We start from the raw sequence: 21469 nt of genomic DNA, 5'->3' as shown, positions 1-21469 counted from the left end.
TACAGTGTGTGAAATACACTGTGCATTCGCACGCACGCACACACAGCTGACAACACTTCCAAGACCAGACAGAGTCCTGATGGGCTATAGGCGTGGCGGGGTCAATGGTCATTGCAAACATCACATCTAATAATGTCATGCTGAATTCAATGTAGCAAGGACGTTGACTGCACAAGACAAAGACAAATGATTTTAATCAGCTCTTCATCGCAAGGCTAATGGACAAAACAATACCAAATATAGTAACATTTCAAAGACTTAACAAGAAAATTAAATATGAAAACTGGGGGCAAAAGTCTTGGGTGTAATAATTCTGATGATAAAAAAAATGTGTGGAATAATGAAATACCAACATTAATTATTACTATTTAGAATTATTCAAACATAAGTAAATGTTTAAAAACACGATTAAATAGAATATATATTGTGTATGTATTGTAATGTATGTCAAATGTTATGTATGCCAGGTTTTTCAAATATTGATTGAAAGCTAGTGTGTGCTCGTAAGTGAACGATTTGTTCAAAATAAATAAAATAAATGGCACTTTTCACTTTCATTTAAGCTTTGACCATGATTTTTTCCCTAATAAAGTGGCCTGTGATTAGGTACACCTGAAAATGGCGGTGTACCCTATGGAGTGTCCGAATGACGTCACAGATAAAACAGCCAATCAGGAGGTGGCGGTGAGGGTGGGTGTGGCACTTTTCACTTTCACTTAAGCTTTTTCTCTAATGAAGTGACCTGTGATTAGGTACACCTCATGGACACTTCAATAAGTACACTACACGAGGTTAAAAAAAAAAAGAATAAATAAATAAGAATGTGTTGCGAACGATGCGGTGAACGATTCGTTTGAACAAATCTTTTGAGTGACCCTTCTAAAGGAATGCACGTCACTAGAACAAAAGAGTCCAGACATTCAAGGGCGGACAGGTCGAAATAGCTGACTGGTTAGTGACACGGCCTCTTGCACGGAACGACCGTGGTTCAATCCCTGGTGTGAGCATATACCTAAGTGTGCTTTTAAAATTGGAACCTTGCTTTGTAGGCGTACGCATATGCAATCGAATGCGAATATTTATGTCTAAATACATAGGGCAGCCCCACCCCGAAGTTGGCGGAGCAAACCAAGGGATCACGCCCACTACCTAGGGGGCGTGGTGAAATCCAATAGTGTAGGGGGCGGGGCGTGAAAAGTTTTAGTTCCTGCAGAACGTGAAAATGAACAAAATCTTTTCACACAGGTGTGTTTAATGAGGGAATCCTTTAAAACATGTTGGAATGCGGCCCCGAGGACTAGAGCTCGACACCTGTGACCTTTGACCATGATATTTCCCTAATAAAGTGGCCTGTTATTAGGTACACTTGAAAATGGCGGTGTACCTAATGGAGTGTCCGTGTGATTCCCTCGTTAAGTGCACCTGCGTGAAAACTTTTAGCTCCTGCAGAACGTGAAAAGAGCTAAAACTTTTCACACAGGTGTTTTTAACGAGGGTAACTTGAAAACATATTGGAACGCGGCCCCTCGAGGACTGGAGGTCGACACCCCTGGTTTAAGTGGAAATTGCCAGACCCGCCCTCACCCCCACTTTCTGATTGGCTGGTTGATCTGTGACGTCACTTGGACACTCCATTAGGTACACCGCCATTGTACCTAATAACAGGCCACTTTATTAGGGAAATATCATGGTCAAAGGTCACAGGTGTCAAGCTCTAGTCCTCTGGGCCGCATTCCAACATGTTTTCCAAGATTCCCTCGTTAAGTGCACCTGCGTGAAAAGTTTTAGCTCTGCAGAACGTGAAAATGAACCAAATCTTTTCACGCAGATGTGTTTAACGAGGGTAACTTGGAAAACATATTGGAACGCGGCCCCTGGAGGGCTGGATGTCGACACCCCTGACATCGATACAGTTGTTTACTGTATTTTATGTTTATTATCCAATTACATCATCTGAAGCAGTGCACAATACTATGAAAATTGTTTTCAAGTTGTATGTGCTGCAAAAAAAGTGAGACACAAGTGTTGTGAAGAAAGCATCCTTTTATTGGTGTGAGACCATCTTGTCACAAGTGAGGGGCAAAAAGGGTTTAAAAACAGTCAGTGCTCCGAAACAAACCATGTCACTACTAGTAGGTGGGGCTTACAATTGAGAGTGGGTGTGGCGCTGCACCCGAGAAGAGAAGGGTTCCATAAAAATGATTTAAAAACAAAACGTCACTTTACTTTGCTCACTTTTACACTACAGCAGTATCAGAACTTTCTTGGGGAAAGAGAAAAGGGGAAAATGGTGCATGTGTGCGCTCCAACAGAATTGCATTTGGGTGTCAAAAACATCAATAACAGTTTTTAATTTTCAATGTAAAAGGGCTTCTCATGAGGAGTGGGCCAGAAGTCGGACCCCTCCACTCCCCTTATGCGTTTGTTGTCACCATGGCGATAAGACAAAGTTCACCTTCACCGGGGCGCCCCTGCACTCGTTCTCCTCACTTGGCGTTGGCGGCACCGCTGAGCACCTTGCGGACGGCCTGAATGATGGCGTCGCGGTCGATGCCAAAGATCTGGAGCAGCTCGTGGGGCTTGCCGCTGCGGGGCACCTGCGACACGGCCAGGCGGTGCACGCTAAAGCCGCTTTCATTCACCACCGCCGAGCACACTGCCTCGCCGAGACCACCTGGTGAGAAGCACAGCAAAGAGCAACTCTTAAAGGGTCGATCCTTTCCAGATTGTGGGGTACACTACAGTACAGGTACAGGTCATCAAACAATCTATAACAAGTCAATTAAATGTTCATGCTGGTTCTTAACGCATTTGTGTTTTATAGCATGATGTCTCGGAGTAGAGTACATATTTATTGATCATGTGTAATACCTTTGCACAAATATTGCACACAACTGAACAATAATGCTAGTGCTAACACAAGTCCTGGCTGGTCCACCTTATAAAGAATAATAGAAAGCTGCAGTATGCACAGGCACAATAGAGATGTGGACAAAGACATTTTGGACATCTAAATGCATGGCGCTGGTACTGTATGTAGGTCAGCGAGGGCCCACAGGCCAAAGCGGAAATTAAGAAGCTCTGACAAGCTGTGCCAGCTCCCATCCCCCCACCGACATACTGTATTCATGGCTCCCCTCTCATCTCCATCCTGACTCACAAGAATTACACACATTTCCCTTGTCGCTCTGTCTGCAGCCTCATCTTTTTCTCTCATTCCATTTATATTTGACTAATTTACTCTGCATCAATCCATTTTATTTACAAGAGCAAAAGAAATAAAATATTTTGAGCAAAATCGGGAATAGTAGATTGATTCATTGTAATTATCATCTGAACAAGTCCTAAGCAAGACTCAGATCAACAGAACGTGCGTGACAGATGTCCTACTCCAGTCCAATCGAGGGCGACGCATACTGAATTTTGATTATATTTGCAAGAAAAACATGCGTCTGACACACAGCATAAAATTATAGTCACAATATTTTGTCAAATCTTATCAGGGACATTGTTCAGAATTTATTTTTCTCGACCTTCCTGCGTGGTTTTCACTCCAAGTGCAAAAAATGGGACCATAGTGGATGACATCACAAGTCAAAATATATTACTTGCCCTCATAGTAGTGGTCTTCCACAGTGATGATGCGCCCCCTGGTGGCCCTGGCGTTGTCAATGATGGTCTTGGAGTCCAATGGTTTAATGGTGAACGGGTCAATCACGCGAATGTTAATTCTCTCTGTGGAGGAGAAAGAAAAGGATTCTTGAGGGGCCGCGTCCACACATTCAAAATACAAAACAAGGTTCTCCGTACCTTTTTTCAGGTGCTCGGCGGCTGCCAGCGCCTCGTGGAGGGTCACCCCCGCGCCAATGACAGTCACATGGTCGTCATTGGTTTTGTACACAACCTGAGGTGGAAGGGAAGATCATACTCAGCTTTGCTATCATGGTCAACTGACAACCAAAAAAGGCCAAATTAGTTCATGATAACTGGTAAAAATAAGTGAAAACTAGAAGCTGGGGGTCTGCAGGTGCATCCCCCTCAATAATTGAAAACGTTTAACCATTCTCTTAAGCAAGGTCAGAATATCTTGCTTGAGAAAAAGATCACAACTACAATTTCAGTTGCCTTTAATTTACAGTATTTGTTTCATGTCATCCATCAGCTGCACAGGCTGGGGAAAAAATAACTAGTCCATTTTGACCAAGTAAGGAGTAGAAAGTAAAAATATTAATGTTTCAAATGCATCTAGTCAAGTTAAAAATTATGAGGAAAAATAAATACGCAGCTAAGTGCATTACAATACAAAGTATTTGAACCTAATTACTTCTCGTAACTGCTCGCTGGCCAACAAATATGTTGAAGCAATATGTTCACACAATAACTTAGTGGCAAATTGTGTGAGACAAATAAACACTACAAACCTTAGCCTGTCCGACGTGGAAGTCCTCGTTGCAGTTGTAGATAATGTTGTTCTCTGGGCGGCTCGTTCGGATGAAACACAGACCCTTGGGGGAGGGGGGGGTACACAACTCACTATTATACTGTGTCTTCAGGGCAGAAAGAAAATGATCCATTTATTCTTTCATTTCCTGCAGCATTTGTCCCTACAAAGGGTTGCGGGTGAGCACACCCTGGACCGGTCAGCAGCCAATCACAATCACAGATAGCCGAGGACTTTCGAACGTGACATGACCAAACCCAGAAATCAGGTGAGCCACGACGGCCACTATCGGAGCACTTAGGCACCGGGATGACGGAAAGTGGGCGTAAAGGACAATATGGCTGCAACCCTATGGGGTTAATATGCTAAATTCCATATTACTAATCACAATTGTGATTAATATGTGCATTTATCGGTATGATGTCATATTTTTTTAATAATGTGCAGGTTTAGTTCAATTACTCCATTTGTAACTGTGGTAATAATCTGTACCTTTGTATTAGCAGCAAGCTCCACAGCCTTCTCAGTGGAGACACCATCACTAGGGTAGAAGATGGTGGCCCCGGGAATGGCTCTGAACATGGCCAAGTCCTCCAGACCCATTTGAGAGGGACCGTCCTCTCCTAAACAAGCACACAAAACAAGTACATACATGTACACATGAACAGACGTGAAGAGAGAAGCTCATATATGTGTAGCATGCTAGCAGCTAAGCATGCATCCAGGTAGTGAGCATGCAGTATACCTGAGGAAGTGGAGGAGAAGGTGAAAGGGAAGGAGGTGGGGAAAGAATCAGATGGCCTCCGTGACTCGTGGGGGGGACACGGGGAGGGAGGTTGCTGATTCCAGAAAGAGGAAGAGGAGGAGGAGGAGAAGGTGACAAGATGGGAGGATCAAGTTAAGCATTCTGGGGAAGTATTTACTAGTGAGTCCTTTAACATAAAAAAATAAAGTGGCCATGAATCCCCTCCAAAGATTATTCTCAATTTTGATTGGCTGACCGATGGAGACGCCACAGTGGGATCCGCACAGGTTGATGTTGCTCTCAGAGATGGCGGCCATGCGCAGCTGGTCGTAGGCTCGGGAGAAGAAGGTGGCGAATGTGCTGGCAAAGACCACGTTGCGGTCCCGCACGGCGCAACCGATGGCCACGCTCACCTGGGAGATGGAAGTGAGAGTGACAACATTTTCAAGCGCCAGACCATGTGGCTCTTAAATCTCTGAATAATATAATACGTTTGGCATGTCTGTAACATTCTTTCTTATCTCCCTTTTCTTTGCTCTGGCCAATATACCTGTAATGTTAGAAATTAGAGAACACACCGTGGTTGAAAATGTCCCTATGGTCAAATTTAATTTTTTTTTTAACCATATTTCTTTTCTCAGGCACGTTTCATGTTTGTTTTTTTTAAATAATGCCATTGAACCACGATTCAAAAGCGACGTCTGATTTTTATTGATTCATTTTATATATTTTTTTTATTTATTCTCACATGAAAATGATATATTTTTTTTCATGTTATCATGATGATTATTATTGTTTGCGAAAAAAAATCCCACGTGTCTAAATAGTATTTGAGTACAATTAAGAGCAGCATAACTGCAAAATAAAGCTAAAAAAGTGACTTTTGTCAGTCTGCACAGACAAAATAAGACAAAAAACAAGTTCTGAGGTCCACTGTGCTTGAAAGGAGAAATTATCTTGTTTCATCTGTCATGTGTGACATACTAAACTGCCCATGCCTGAGAAAAGCAGAGCATCTGGGCCCATCATACCATGTTTTGCTCAGCGATGTAGCACTCCACGTAACGGTTGGGGTGTTCGTTCTTAAAGAGCTCGGAGAAGGTAGAGTTCTTGGTATCGCCGTCAAGCGCCACAATGTGGTCATTGGAGCGGCCTAGTTTGGCCAGAGCCATGCCGTACGCCTTTCGGGTGGCGATCTGGTCACAGATGTGCAGACAGACAGACAGACAACACTTCATGATGCAGTTTCAAAGAGGAAATCCCAGTCAGGTTTGCGTGTATAAAAAGGGTCTTCTCACTCAGTTTTGACAACTTTGATCTCTAGTGTGCTTTTATTCAATGAAAAAAGACTTTTTTGAAGTAAAGATAAATTGTCATGCATTTCAGCAAGCGCGGATGGTAGCGCATCTCATTTTGCTTACCTTCTCTCCGGGTTTGTAACTCGGTGCATTGGGCATGCGGATGTTGCGCAGGCTGACGGGCGCGGTGTCCTCGCTGGGCGGCGAAGGATACAGGCGCTTGTTGCAGCTGACCATGCGGCTCTGCAGCTCCTTGATGACGCTGTCGGCCATGTCTTTGGGGAGGGGCTTCCCATGCCAGCCCATTTTATCCTCGGCCGCTGAAAGACACGGTTGTAGTTTTCATTTTGCAGTGGTGTGAAGGGCAGCAACAGTACAGATAACCCACGGTATGGTCTGTACCTCAGTTTGTGCACCACAGTTTTTGGTACACCTTTTTGTGCAAACAGAAAACACTTTTGTTCTCTGAAAACATTGCATTATTTAGTTTTTTTAAAACCTGGGATTAATTCAATTCATAATGAATTTAGAAACCCTAATCTTAATTTAAAACCCGACTTTGAAACCCTTAACCTCATTTGAAACTTTACCCCTAATTTAAGCCTTCTACGAAACCCAAATTCTAGTTTAAAACCCCAAACCTATTTTAAAAACCGGACTTTATTTTGAAGCCGTATAACGACATTTGACCAATAACCCTAACCCTTTAACCTAACGCTAACCCAACCCAAGTGTGAAACCCTAACTTTCATTTGAAACCCTACTTGGAAAGCCTAACCCTAGTTTTAAACCCTTCTATGAAACCTGAACCCTAGTTTAAATGCCTACTTTAAAACCCTAGCCCTAGTTTCAAACGCTGACTTTAGTTTGAAACCGTACTATGACACCTAACCAATGACCCGAACCCCATTTAGAATGCTGTGACAGTTTTTGCCCACATACTATATAACTGGCTCATGCATAAAATCAAACTGACACAAGCGGCTTCAATAAAGGTCAAAGGTTAGAATCATATGGACAATAGACTTAGAATGTTATGACAACTGCTTCTGCACATGTACCGGAGCCCCCCCCCGACCACACAATAACGCACATTCCCCTCCTTAATCATAACAAAACATTACTACAATAGGCCATTGCTGGATTTATCCTACACATTCTTGGGGATTAAAAGACAGGGTGGGAGTAGATCATCAAGAGCTCCTATTAAATTTCAAAATACATTGAATGTATAGGTTATTAATGAATTAAAATAGCTGGACAATAATACCTTGTATGCCCTTGCCCTTAATGGTCTTGGCAATGATGGCAAGCGGCTGGTGGCGGGGCTGACCAAAGACCTTACACAACTCTTCCACGCTGTGTCCGTCCACAATGACGGCATGCCACCTGCACAAATATACTCCAACTCTCAACAATGTTTGGGATTTATTCTATTTCAATTGTGAATAGTTTTAAATGTATTTTAAAAAAATGAGATGTTCAATCATTTTTTAAATCAAGTACCTACCTCACATTGCATGCAGTTTAGTTATATTTGACACTTGGAGAGCAAAATGTTTTTTGAGGTGATGTAATTGATGTCAAATGTTTGTGAACCACTTTGAACCAGATTTTCCAAATGTACTTTTAGCACAAGTATTATTATTTCCAAGCTGTACGTAGTAACAAGCTCACCCGAAGGCCTCGCAGCGTCGTTGGTACTTCTCCACGTGATGCTGCAGAGGCGCCGGGTCACTCTGACCCAGCCGGTTGATGTCCAAGATGGCCACTAAATTGTTCAGCTTGTAGAAGGAGGCGAAGGCCATGGCCTCCCACACCGAACCTTCGGACAGCTCGCCGTCACCCAGCAGACAGAAGACGCGGTAGCTGTGCACAATATCATTCCAGTCATTGATCATTCCCTTCATTTGCATTCTCTTATATGCAATTGCAACTTCAATATCATTTAATTTAATAGCACTCGAGAAGCCAGAATTTGGACCAGCTGGGGAGTTTTTAGCAGCACCTTTTGAGCACACTCAGGCCTGATGTAATGCTTAAACACACAAAGGCGTTGCGCCCCACCCACTACGACCTCGTCCTCACTCCTGCAGAGTAACGACTGCTGACAGCTTTCCGGTCAAATAGACACGTTCCTATTAAAGCAGTAAGATAGGCAGAGACACTTTGCATTCCAACCTCACACGCAAAGAAACAACAAAGCGCACGGAAGCTAAAGGAAAAAAGAGATGAGCCCAAAGGAATTCCACAAAGGCGGATGGATGCAACGAGATGGAGGGGAGAGCCATGTTTGTTGTGTACAGTTAAAGCAACAATCAAGGAAGAACAGCTCTGGGGATTTCCCTCTAGCTGTCACGGACGGACGGGCCAGGCTAGTAGTTTTCCGGTTGAATTAGAAAATACGTATCACACCACAGCAGACATTTTCTAACAAATTTAAAGTGAAAAAGTAAAATGAAAAATGACAATGTGCTATTAATACGCTAAAGACCCACACACCTTCCTTACAATTAAAGAACACATTTCCAGTCAGTACACGTTCCTTTCATTGCCTGTCTGTGTTTCACTCCATCATCTCATATTTCGACATTCATTACGGTGGATTATTGCAGCATGATCACCCTCAACTCTGCTGCATTTGACACGTTCGTTCATGCATACCTTTTGTGCGCTTCTTGATCGACCACACCCTTGCTTGGGTCCATTCCAAGACTCATTTCCTGTACCTTCTGAGAATATTTCAACATTTTCACCCCAGGAAATATTTTAAAGTCATCATTATTTTCCTATTTTCCAATGATGTAGCAGGACATTCTAAATAATGCCAGCGTGGTTGATTGTTTGGGACAAGTCGTTTGCTTTTACTGGCCAGTATGCAAGCGTGCGGTGTCAAACTGGAAGCGACCAAATGCAATTCCTTGACCTAGAAAAAGCTACAGACCACTGAAGTAGGTGATGCGAGGTCTCCATGGCAACGGATTTTAGCCATGCCCAGATGGTTACAGGACATGAAAGCCTTGCAGTCGTACAAAATATGAATGTCTCCATTCTCTACATTACAAATCAGTCTTGCATTCTAATGATTCGAAAGGCAATTGGATCACATTTGGAGCCTTTGTGTTGCATTGAAGTAGAGTGATGAGCTGCTCTGAGCATCACAGCAGGGGGGGGGCTGAGACCTATGCGGCTTTATGCACGCATGTATGCATGCCGCACGCACAGTGGAGCAAACAGTAAAGCAGACGACACAGCAACAGGGATGTTGTGTACGTTTCCACTTTGGGGAGTGGTGAGGGGGAGTGAAGCAGATGGGGAGATGGGGCGTGGCGGGAGTGCACTTGCATGTGTGCTTATTAGAGCAGAAACAAGTGAGTGCTGACAGCGTGGAGGGAGAGAGAGCGAGAGAGCAAGAGAAGATCACGGCAGCCACCACATTGGCCTTAAAATTCAAAATGCAGCCGATATACTTTCTTATTGCCATTAATTTTTTTTTTATGATAATGATCTATGGAGGATGTGACGAGGATGAACGAAATTAAACAGGTAATCTTGGATGTTAAATCTAAACGTGAGCATGTGAATATGCATGGTTGGCTTTACAAATGTCAACCCAGAGTGTACCTGTCAGGGTGCGTTTGTTGTAACGCTGCAGGCTAAAATGTCACATCGACACAATGGGCTGCTGTCATTCACAATCTCTTACGCTTTCAGGATGCAAGTCTTGGCAACCATCAATTAATGAATGAATTATTCAAAAATGTCTGAGGGCAGATGGCACTGAATGTGAATTCATTCTTCTAGGGAATATATTTTGGAAACACCCAAAGTTGTACATTCTTCACAATTTTTTCCCATCTTCGGAGAAAAACAAAAATGAAGTTATTTCAAATCTCCGTGTGCATCCTACTGTAAATGTTAAAGGTGTACATTTGTGGAGTAATCATGAAAACGACATTGTGTGGTTCAATTGATAGTTTTAACTCAAAGTATTCACAAAACATATGAAGCAAGCTTCTATAAACAGATCGCTGAATTTTCTTTGCCTGGGTGAAAACCTTTCGTAATAAAGGTTTGTTTTTGCTTTACGTTACTCTTCAAGACATAACTGTTCTGTAAGGTGATGAATTTTGTCTTGGTTCGTTGCGGTCATTGCGTTGCTTTGCCGAAATGTGTTTTGTCAAAACAAAATGGCATGATAAGCAATAGCCTTTTTGATTAACTCGTTTCCCTGAATAAAATCTGTATTGACCGTTTTTTTTTACTTGTTGAATATAATCAGATAAAGTGAGCAATCAATCAAAAACCAATCAATTTAGATCTCAACCAAATGGGTAGAAACGTGAGCATGGTTTACATTAGGGATTGTCTTTTCTTTTATTCATCTAATTTGTAATTTCTAGTTTGTGATCGTAAAATAACCACAAGAGGGCAGCCGATGTTGGTATCGCGAGTTTGTGGGTTACCTGGCCTCGTCAAAGTACTTCCCAGTGTAGGCCATTCCACATGCAGCTCCCAGACCTTGGCCCAGGGAACCAGTGGCCACATCCACAAACTGCTGCCTCTGTTGATGGAGTCAAAACACAAGCATAGTTCTCAATGCTAAACATACTTTTCTGTTTGGCGTGTGCATGTTCTCCACATACTCCAGTCTACTAAGGTGTTTTCAAAAACACGAATTGCATAATGTAAATTGCCCAAAGGTGTGAATTTGAGTGTGAACAGAGTCCAAAAGCAGCTGGGAAGGGCTAGAAAAACAGAAAGAACTCTCTGCAGGTTCCTCACCGGGACTGGGTGACCCTCAAGGATGGAGTCGACCTTGCGCAGGTTGAGCAGCTCATGCTCCTTCAGGTAGCCAGTCTCCGCCCACACAGCATAAAGCACAGGGGCGGCATGGCCCTGAAAACATGTGGCAAAGACCAAATTGTCTGTTAGCCCTTCTACTCTGTATAATTATCATCAGAAATGAGTCAGTAGAATGTCATTGCAGGTGAGGAATTTTGAACACTATTTTCTCTGCAATAAGTGACTGAAATACATTTAGAGGCCCTCCATATGTTTATTCGTGCAGCGGTCCCACCAGACAAGTTATGAATAGTACCATGGATCTGGACAATGCAGATGTGCTGAAGTACCTTGGAAAGGATGAAGCGGTCGTTGTTGGGGTTGCGAGGGTCTTCAGGTCGGTACTTCATGGTATGAAAGAAGACCACAGACATGATCTCTGCAACACTGCAACATGATGTTGGGTGACTGAAACAAATGAACCAGACATAAGATTAGGTGATAGTTTGGTCTAATGTTTAGACCACAGTTAAAGTTTGTCAACGCGACAAAGAACAACAGACAAAAAAAAAAAAAAAAAATCAGTGGTTGATTGTTTCTGTGCATATACTGGGTTATTTCATGCCAAAAATGTAGACAGAGTTTTAAGAGAGGCTTCCCTCTCATGGGCACACAGTGGATATTGTCATTTTCCTGCATGCACACTCTTTCGATATTATATTTTGCAGGTTATTGCTCTTTCCATTTCCACTCTACATGCCAGAAATACCTCACTGCGGCCTTCCTCCATCAAGGCTTAACCTGTCCTGAAAGGGAAAGTGTGATCAAATGAGGGGAGCCACAACCTTAAAAATACTCTGAGATGGATGAAATGAAAATAAAAGACAGGAAACGTTTTGGAAACCCAACATGTATTGAACCTTTCACAATACAGTAGCTGGTGATTTATTAACACTCCAGTGGGGGATTTTATTTTGAAAGTCTAACTGGATTTAGTTGTTCCATTTAATCCTGTGCATTTAACCCAACAGCGACTGAAGCGTGCTCGCGGGCGCGGCTTAAATCGGGACGCGCGTGAGAGCTCCATTTGGCCTTTGACTGTGCAACACGTACCGCCGCTGAGTACATTGGACCGCCAACTGCACCGAACCGGACTTGGCTCCTCCTTTTTCTCCTCCTCCTCCATATATAACCCAACACGGAAGCAGTTCGGACTACTCTTGGCTGTATCTAATCGCATTCATCTTCATTTTAATGTTTGTATTTTAATCAATGATTGTAGAGCAAAAAACATGACGCGTCATTTTTTCTCCTTTGACGGACCACCGACGGAGTAAAACAATGATTAAAATCTTTCGATTCCCTTCCAACATTAATCAAAAATATGGTAAATATGGTGCATCTGTCATACAGTAATAAACATCCATTTTCACTTTCAGGAAAGAAGACATTTCTTCTACTCATGCATAAAGTATTTCACAGAACCCGAAACGAATAATCAGAACGGTTGAATACTTAGTTTACTAAACCATAAATCTTAATCTTTCAGAATTAATGTATTGCCAGAAGATGCTCAGAAATACGATACAGCATGATGCGTTTACTTCCCTTGCAGGCAGGTACAGTACAATATATGAGCAACCATTTTGTGCACTCATTTTTTAAATTTTGAGTACGAATCCTTATTTCACGGAAGATAAAACGTTTAATTAAAAACTTGCACGACAACACAAGTGAATTTTAAACCACAATTTGCATGGATCACGCGTGCATACAAATTCAATGAATTCCCACAACAGTACAATACGTATAGTACATTCTGTTCATGATCCATTAAACCACCAAGCAAAGTACAGTACATCGTTGTCGACTATTTTCTGCACGTCTCGAGACAATTCTGCTGCACGTATTTTATATCAAGGTGGAATCCAGTCCGCTCTTACCCGCTGCCCGCCGCAGTGGTCGCCTTGATGGAGTTGATCCGTAGCCTATTGGCGAGGTTCCTGAGCGCCTGCACCGTCTGCTGGTCTGGTTTGTGGTAGTCTTCCATGTTGTACCCGTGTACCCAGATTAAAATGAGTTAACACCCCCAAAATGGTTCCGCGTGCGCAATGATCGACTGCAGGGGTTAAAAAGGTGGTCGTGCGTCTGCAGCAGAGTGACAGAAGTGAGACGGGTGAGGGAGGGTAGCGTTTTGGGGCGGGAGAGGGGGCGTGTTTGCAAGCAAATATGGCTAATCTCGCGCTAAAAACAGCCTGCACTCACTCATACTCCGGTGTCACGCACTAGTACAGCCAATAGTATAGGAGGCTTTTGGTTTGAGGCCAAGGTCTCATTCAGGCCGCGCCCACAGTCACAGTCCACGACACCGCATTGCATGCTTGTGATGTAGTACTGGGATTCCACTTTATTCACGAGATATAGGGGGCCTCGATTAACGAAAATCTTTGTATAACGTTCCATATGCGGAAATTCCACAAAACAGTGCAACGTCCCCCAGATGTTGAGGAAACGAGCCTGTGTATGCATTTAAAAGCATTACTATACAGATGAAAGGCTTGATTATCCACCCATCCATCCATAATCTGACACGTTTAGAAATAAAAGAAACACCGTGCATCTTGGCCGGATTGAGGTATTTATTTTATGCATCACTGGTGCACGATCGCAGCGATAGCAGATGATTCCATGTGCATGGCGACATTTGGTGGGTTAACACCGAAACTGCACCACCAAAGCTACTCACGCTGGGGTTAAAAGTACGCAATAAATTGAGTAAATTAAGTTTCCCAGCGGCCACTGTAGACCAAAGCAAGCTAACATAAAATACGATCGAGGGTTTGACAAGCTATCCCAGTGTATTCTGGGACATCTGGCAGAACTAATTACCAAGGTGACAAAAAGGTAAATGCCATCTGCATTTCTCATTACTGATCAAAATGGTAAAACGTTGGACAACCTTTTCTTCACAATTAGGAGGTGGTGATTTAATAACACAATGTACACTGTTCATATTCATTCTAAAAGATATAAAAATGTAATTGTACCATGGATGGTTTATACTTACAAGAACAGCCTTCTCATTACCCTTAGAGAAAGTAATAATCCTAATAATGATAGCAATAATAATAATAATAATAATGTTTGTCACATTCTTTTAATAACGAGAATACCCAGAATAACAAAAATTACAAAAACACCTCTACATTTTGGTCAGAAAAAAGAAAAATAATTATAGTTTTCCAAAACTTAACTCAATCGGACATCTGACTACTGAAACCTTAAAAGTATTACTGTGTGGATACATATGTTGTATGATTAATAATCGCTACATTTTGTTTTCACCATTTTTTCAACGAAAATCTGGGCTTCATGTGCTACTTGGCTATAAAACATTCTTTGACGTTAGGTTCAAAACTTCCGTTATGTGACAAGTCGCGCTCCTGGCCTATATAACATTAAGACATTTGGGATGACTGGCATAACATTTTAACAACTGATTTTAAAGTCATAGACAACACTATTCACTAAAAATCCATTTTGCTTGACTCCAAGTCAATGTAAACATTTGGATCATTTACTGCCAGCTTTACTGACTATTACCACAACCGAGCCACTATCTTAAAATGTACTGAAAATGTAATGGCTGGCTGGACACAAACAAAAAAGAAAGTGGAGGGAAAATAACTAGATCGGTGTGCTTTCTGAAAAGTAGCTTTAAAAACTAGACTTTGTTTTTCAGTTTGTTCACAACAAAACACCAAAGAGCTCCCTGCATTTACAGAGATTTATAAAGACAAAACTATGTTGCTGTAGTATCCACAGCTGGAACAAGAAAAATGACAATTGGCATCTCCCAATAGGATAAGGTGTCAAAAAATAAAAATTTAAAGTCCAGAGCCTAAAAGTTCAGCCATGAATCAGGTTGAGAAAGAAGGGGAAATAAAGTCCCATCTTCTGGACGTGCTCCTGTACTATGACAAAACTCAATGGCCTATCGTGCAAAGAGTCTGTTGTCAGTCTCACATGAGCTGCTTGTGGTTTGAAAGGCATGTTTGAGAGTTGGAGAGTCAGAGCTTCAGGTTGCTGAAGTCCTTGGACAGACTCCGCAGGTACGTGTCGTGAATGGCTCCGAGGAAGGTCGGGTCATTCTGCATGGTGACAACATAATCATGTTACGAAACTGGGTGGAAGCGTCGCCAAACCCTGTCATCATCTCAAGAACCTTCCGGATAATTTGAACAGTTCGGCGCTGGTTTAGCATGTCTTAGCCTGAACATTTTGTCTCCTGTGAAATAATTTTTATCCTTCTCTCGTGTTAAGGATAGTTAACATTTTTCACAAAACTCGTCTCTGAGAATACTGTACCTTAATAAGGTGTATGAGAGCCTTCTGGAGCTGAGCTTTGCTGCAGGAGGGCTGTGGGGCCTCCATAGAACCTCCGGAGGCGTTTGGGAGTTCTGAGGCGGGTGGAGGGACTATCGCGGCAGCTGCCTTACTGAGGGACTGCTGGAAGGCGCTGGGTGACAGAAGCACAGCAGGATCCGACCCAGGTAGTGCAAGACCGGGACGCATAGAGACGGTCTGCAAGCAGGACAGAGAGAAAAAAAAAAAAAGCACCTTCTGAATAACACAAATGAACTGATTGATGTGTTGATGAAGAGAGGTTGGCAACTCACTGATAGAGGTTTGATTATGTTTGGGGCCTTAGCGAGAGCATCCATCTCTTGTGTGAGCTGGGGGACTGGTTCCCTCATACGTTCTTGGAAGTTGAGGGGTGGTACCAGGGTGCTCGGCAGGAAATTTGGTGCTAGGATGGGTTTGTGGATTTCCGCATTCAGAGACTGGACTAGTAGGTCTTGTTCCAAATAGGCACGGCAAGCCGCTGATGGCACTGCAGAGCCAGTGGGAACAGTTTGAGCTTGGGAACCTGCTGGTGGCACCATGAGAGGTAAGAGTGGGCCGTGAGATCGGTGCTCGGCCGCGGGGCACGCAGGCCGGAAAACACTGCTTGGATGTAGTGCATAAGATGCTGGGAGCACGTTGTGTTCTTGGCGAACCTGGTTTGATCCAGGATCCCGGGTGGCAAAGAGGGGAGGACAAAGGGGGCTTTGGTGGACTGGCGGGGGATAGGTGTGGTTCTGGGGGTAAGTTACTGGCGGCTCGCTGGAAGCTGTGGTGGGGTTTTGGGTCGGCATGGCTGGCAGAGATGGGTCCTTTGGGATGGATGAGCCAAAAAGCTCCTCCACTGTGATCTGCTTGACCATTGTATGACTTTTCTGATGGGCAAAGAAGAAAAGGTGAACAATTAGGTGAACAATTAAAAGAAATTCAAAAATAGCGTGTGAATGAAAATAATTAAATGTAATTATTAATTAAAGGTCAGAAGCTGCAACATTGAATTTATTCAATCCAGAATTTGCGACTTGTTTATTTGATGTACGATTTTATTAAATGTCATTCAATTGGCAGAGACTTGCTTTCCTATTTATTTATGTATAATTGATTGCATACCTTATCAGGCAGCTGAGAACTGTGGATGTGATCTAAAGTTCCAGTGGCGTTCAACTCTGTAGATACATTAGCATCCCTGGACTGAGCCTGCATGATAGGCACAAACAAGCTCAATGAGGTTTTGGCAAAAAAAAAAAAAAAAAAAAAAAAAAGAAAGGAGGAGGTATTTTAGGAGAGCAATAGGGATTAAAGATTAAGTGCAGAGCCTTAAAATACAGAGCATTTTGAAATCTGATGCAAACTGTTTGTGTTAAATATTTGTGCTGTCTTGTGTCAAATGTTAAATTCTGTTTGTTACACAGCTACATAGGTAATGTAATGCTTGCACACTTGGAGAGCCAAGCATCAATATTATTGAATCACCAAACCTTCTGGTATTCCTCCTTGGCTTTGCTAAGCAACTCCATAATGTCCCTGGGCTGTGCTTCAGCCACACCATTGGGCCGCCGGGGCTCCGCCTTCTCTGGCGATTTCCTTCGGGCATGTTCAGCTTCTAGTTTGACAATTCTGAGACGAACATGTGACATAGAGTGAGAAAGTTGACACACGACCCTAATTACACTTACTGCATTTGTAAGAATGCCAACACAATGATTTTATTACCCTGATATAGTAGCAGAAGACCCTTATCTACGTGGCTACAGTGAAACCCTGAATAATTGAGTTTGGCATGTGCAAATTTAGCTATTGGCATCATATATTGGTGGCATTTGATACTAAAGTGAGCTGGCACTTCACTAAAAAAATAAAAAAAATAAAAAGCTATTTGCTGCCACCTTGTGGTATTACAGAAAAATGAATTGCTTCCATCTGGACTTTGAATAACCAAAGAGTACATCTAAACAAGGCTCTGTTTCCAAAAATTTGGAGCGCGTGCTCGGAGCATATATCCAAAAGCACCTACGATTAGGGACCAGGGATTTGGAATGCTCTTTGAGCTTTACTGTACTTTGTAATTATTTTTGTAGAATATATTTCCTGCAAAAATATTTGATTTATAAGGCTGAGCAATTTATACGTGCATGCTTTTCTTCTTCTTCTGGTGCATTTTTCGACTGTTGTGACTTATACTCCTTAGTGACTTATCGTCCCAAAAACACGCTACTAGTGATACCTAGGCATATCCTTATAGGATTTAATACACACTTACTTCAACATGAGCTGAGAAATGCGATGGCAATCCCTCTTGTCATAGAACCAAATACTGTAGATACCCACTGCAAGAAAAAGAAAACACCTCATATGATTGCTTTCAACTTTTTTTTTTTTTATACTCGCATTATTGTTTAAAACATGTTCTCATATTCATGAGGTGGCCTGCCTACAGCCAAGTATCTCTTAGCCACATGCCCAAGTTGCACATTGTTTTTGTTTTCAAGCCATACAGCAGTCAGAGTAAATGTTTGTTAAGACTTAAGGCTACATTTCTGCTCTAAATACTATGATGGTGACAGCTTGACCTTGGAATTATTTATTATTTCACTTGAGGTTGAATTGTGTATGAATTGAGTCAAGCGCAGTAAAATCTCTGTATTTCCATTAGATGTTAATTGCACTAAACGTGATCTTCAAGCATATTGTGTGTGTGTGTGTGTGTGTGTGTGTGTGTGTGCATGCGGGCATGTTGACATACGCAAGTCCCTCGGGAGCCTGATGTTACTTAGCAACCAAGGTGTTTGCATCCTGATAGCATCTTCTGTATCCGAGGGGATAATAGAGCCATGTAAACTGGATGATCATGTGTGTGCATTTACACACTCACTTAACAGCTTCCTCCAGCTTTGAGTACACATCAGCCTCAGACGGAATATAAAAAAATAACAATATGGATGTCATGCTGTGACTAAACTTGGGACTTTTGGATCTTCACTCATCAAGCTTTTAATTTGCTTCGACTGAGACCTCAGGACAATTTCAAGATAGTATTCGTGTCAGTCTTTTTCTTTTTAATCCAGAAAAAATACCAAAACAATCGGACTGCTGAGAAACAACCAGAGGAATACATTTTTTCAATTGAATTTTTATCTTACTATCGGGATTCCAATGGAACTAAAAAGGCAGTGGTTGCATTGAGGCTGGAAGAGAAGCAGAGTAAGTCTGAAACTAAATGAGAAGTGACATCATGACTTCCATATCAGGCAGGTTGAAGTGCAAACCAAGCCCAACGGGGGAGCACTCTCCATCTCCACTGACTTTGACCCTGGCTATGCTCTTTTTCCTGATAGGCAAACAAATGGGGAAACGCTGTAATTCTTTATTCGTGGCCTTGCTTAAACTGATCTTCAGACTTGTAATAGAATGCCTTGGTGGGAGCACAGTCAGCCACTTTCTTAAGTTCTGAGAGTTGAATAATAAAAAGGAACAATTAGGGCCAAATCATAATGGACCTGCGTGATGTTTTAAGCCAGAAGTCTCATCACAAGTTCACCTGTTAAAGCCACCCGAGTGACTACAAGCAAAAAGAAGAGATGTTTCTAAGAACACTTGGGAAGTGTTTATTCGGCCTTTTCAGAGGTATTGAAATTCATTATTATATAATTGTGCAAGAGTTTTTTTTTTTTGCTGTATACGGAATGTCACAATTACAACTGCTTTTTTTTTTGTAGCTTAGCAACAGCACTTGATATTACCACAGAGGAGCAGTGACATTTCATCAGCACTTGAGAAAATGACAAAAAGGTCTCAAAGCATTTTCATTTCTTCTGGGGCAAATGTTCAATTAATGAGTAGATAAATATATCTATGACAATAAATACTAAGAACACAGGAACTGCATGATTTAAGAAGACAATCAATTCCAATGGAAATCCTTAATAATAAATATAGGTCATTTTCATATAATTATATCATTAATATAATTCATATAACACCCCACTGATGTTTTTTGTCCTGGTTGCCATAGTATAGGCGCCTGGATGTACGCAGGCAATCCCATATTTAAACATGAACGCATGACCAGTGAAAACAATGATCAATAAAGCATGTAAGAAGATGACATTGAAAACTTGATTTGTAAATAACCGCTTTTGGAAGCTGTAACCTTTACTGCATATGCCTGATGATGGCCTGTCACCTTGAGAGTGACTCTACTTACAGAGAAGTATCTAAGTATGCAGTAGTACTCACTGTTGCCATTCTTGTAGAGAAGGAAAGGCTCCTGCAGCTGGAACTCCAGGTCTTTGTTGATTGGCTCGACCAGGTTCTGTGAACTCAGTCGGTTCATGATGGTGAAGCCATGATAAGGTGAAGCTGACCTTGATAGGACAACATTCACAAACATTGGTTTTATTTTCCACTGGTTTGGCTTTGTTTGCCCACATGGTGATGCTATAGAAATGTATCCAAATGATTACATTCTTACCTAGTATAGACAAACAGGGTGCCCTCGATTTCAGTCTTTTCCTGTAATCAGTCAGTGGTGGTGTTAATTTGAATTAGATCATTTGAAATTAAAATAAAATAATTCGGGAATATTACACAACACATTTGTGACATGCTTACTTTAATGTACAGATATTTTAACAGCGCATGCCATGATGAAATTAATCAAATGCAGAATAGCGATACAACTAATCTTCAATGTAAATCGTTATACTATTTGATAATCACTGCCTGGTATTATAATATGGTGCCTAATATACAGTACTGTGTCCATCGTGATTTTTTTTAACTAACTTTCCACGAAAAAATTGACAGTTCCCAACTTTTCATTTCCCAGCAGTCTGGAACCCCAAATTCCCGTAACTGATTATTGATCGCAATACAAAACCTCAACACGTAGTGCATAACAGTTGCTGATATTGCGAAATGTATCAATGCCATTCAAACACATAAAGTGTAGTCCAGGGAATTCAACACAGCTCGCAGTGTCGTTTTGATCCAGCGTTAGCTTCGACACGTTAATTTTCTGATGTCCGGGCTTATTTCCTCGCTCTCTTTCTCGTTTTTGTTTCACAAACTCACCCATTCGTTGACTTTGGAGTTGAAGTTGTAGAGGGCCACCTGGCCGGTAACGTCAAGCAACGTGTTGATGTATGGGTCTTGTCTCTGGAGAGCCGCTAAACTCATCGTATGTCCAGCATTTGCGGTGTCCATCTTGGATGCAAATATTGCTCCCGCACGGACGCATTTCAGAGGGACACCTTTGACTTCCGCACTAACCGGAAGTAAATGGTTTTCAAAATAATCCAGTACACACAAGTCTAAAAAAATATATTTTAGATTTTTGCTCAAATAAATGTTAATGGTTAAATATTACAAAACACCGCAAGAATGCACTGCAATACTTTCTTTTCTTTCTTTCTTCCTTTCTTTCTTTCTTTCTTTCTTTCTTTCTTTCTTTCTTTCTTTCTTTCTTTCTTTCTTTCTTTCTTTCTTTCTTTCTTTCTTTCTTTCTTTCTTTCTTTCTTTCTTTCTTTCTTTCTTTCTTTCTTTCTTTCTTTCTTTCTTTCTTTCTTTCTTTCTTTCTCTTTTTCTAGTAGCTGTCACCTTAAAACCATCCTGCATCAAGTGATACATTTTTTTCATAAACACTACATTATGAAAAAATGCTATCACTTGCACTCTGTGGATGAGTTACAGTGGCAGGTTTTTCCCACAATACACATGTTTGCATTTGGAAACACAGTTACAATTATGGAAAATCCACCCAATCAATACAATGATGGAAAATGCACCCAATCAATG

At 41.8% G+C, this 21469-nt stretch overlaps 3 protein-coding genes and 1 long non-coding RNA gene across 5 annotated transcripts in view; 2 read left to right on the top strand and 2 right to left on the bottom strand.

Moving 5' to 3' along the window:
- Positions 1-2025: 2025 nt before the first annotated feature.
- Positions 2026-13348, bottom strand: LOC133149913 (transketolase-like). The gene is made up of 14 exons (XM_061272151.1): positions 13213-13348; positions 11620-11737; positions 11270-11383; positions 10951-11048; positions 8162-8353; positions 7755-7873; positions 6608-6804; positions 6218-6382; positions 5443-5599; positions 4934-5064; positions 4422-4505; positions 3811-3904; positions 3613-3735; positions 2026-2674 (listed from the first exon to the last, which is right to left on the bottom strand). The coding sequence occupies exons 1-14, from the start codon at positions 13317-13319 to the stop codon at positions 2487-2489; spliced, it is 1887 nt and encodes a 628-aa protein (XP_061128135.1). The 5' UTR covers positions 13320-13348; the 3' UTR covers positions 2026-2486.
- LOC133149914 (uncharacterized) lies at positions 9849-13388 on the top strand. The gene is made up of 2 exons (XR_009713692.1): positions 9849-10030; positions 11556-13388. It is a non-coding gene; the product is annotated as an uncharacterized LOC133149914 (long non-coding RNA).
- A 1019-nt stretch (positions 13389-14407) lies between these two features.
- On the bottom strand, positions 14408-20931 carry dcp1a (decapping mRNA 1A). Its single transcript, XM_061297452.1, has 9 exons — positions 20747-20931; positions 20145-20185; positions 19910-20037; positions 17934-18000; positions 17152-17290; positions 16784-16870; positions 15949-16548; positions 15638-15853; positions 14408-15420 (listed from the first exon to the last, which is right to left on the bottom strand). The coding sequence occupies exons 1-9, from the start codon at positions 20876-20878 to the stop codon at positions 15340-15342; spliced, it is 1491 nt and encodes a 496-aa protein (XP_061153436.1). The 5' UTR covers positions 20879-20931; the 3' UTR covers positions 14408-15339.
- Positions 18508-21469, top strand: part of cacna1db (calcium channel, voltage-dependent, L type, alpha 1D subunit, b) — a 41506-nt gene continuing 38544 nt past the window's right edge. For both annotated transcript variants that reach the window (XM_061297402.1, XM_061297393.1), the window contains exon 1: positions 18508-19297. In XM_061297402.1, coding sequence (XP_061153386.1) covers positions 19252-19297 — 46 coding nt within the window. In that variant the 5' untranslated portion in view covers positions 18508-19251. The remainder of the gene's footprint in view (positions 19298-21469) is intronic.

This window comes from Syngnathus typhle, linkage group LG2, assembly GCF_033458585.1.
Source record: "Syngnathus typhle isolate RoL2023-S1 ecotype Sweden linkage group LG2, RoL_Styp_1.0, whole genome shotgun sequence".
Classification (NCBI taxonomy): domain Eukaryota; kingdom Metazoa; phylum Chordata; class Actinopteri; order Syngnathiformes; family Syngnathidae; genus Syngnathus; species Syngnathus typhle.
This window is presented reverse-complemented; position numbering and strand designations above follow the sequence as displayed.

Excerpts from the sequence above, each read along its gene's own strand:
- dcp1a (XM_061297452.1), bottom strand. The coding sequence starts at position 20,878 with ATGGACACCGCAAATGCTGGACATACGATGAGTTTAGCGGCTCTCCAG. Across the intron at positions 20,038-20,144 it reads ACCCTGTTTGTCTATACTAG|GTCAGCTTCACCTTATCATG; the intron begins GTAAGAATGTAA and ends TGTCCTATCAAG. Across the intron at positions 18,001-19,909 it reads TCTCTACAAGAATGGCAACA|TGGGTATCTACAGTATTTGG; the intron begins GTGAGTACTACT and ends TTTTTCTTGCAG.
- LOC133149913 (XM_061272151.1), bottom strand. The coding sequence starts at position 13,319 with ATGGAAGACTACCACAAACCAGACCAGCAGACGGTGCAGGCGCTCAGG. Across the intron at positions 8,354-10,950 it reads AAGTACTTTGACGAGGCCAG|CTACCGCGTCTTCTGTCTGC; the intron begins GTAACCCACAAA and ends TATTGTGCACAG. Across the intron at positions 3,905-4,421 it reads TCCACGTCGGACAGGCTAAG|GTTGTGTACAAAACCAATGA; the intron begins GTTTGTAGTGTT and ends CTTCCACCTCAG.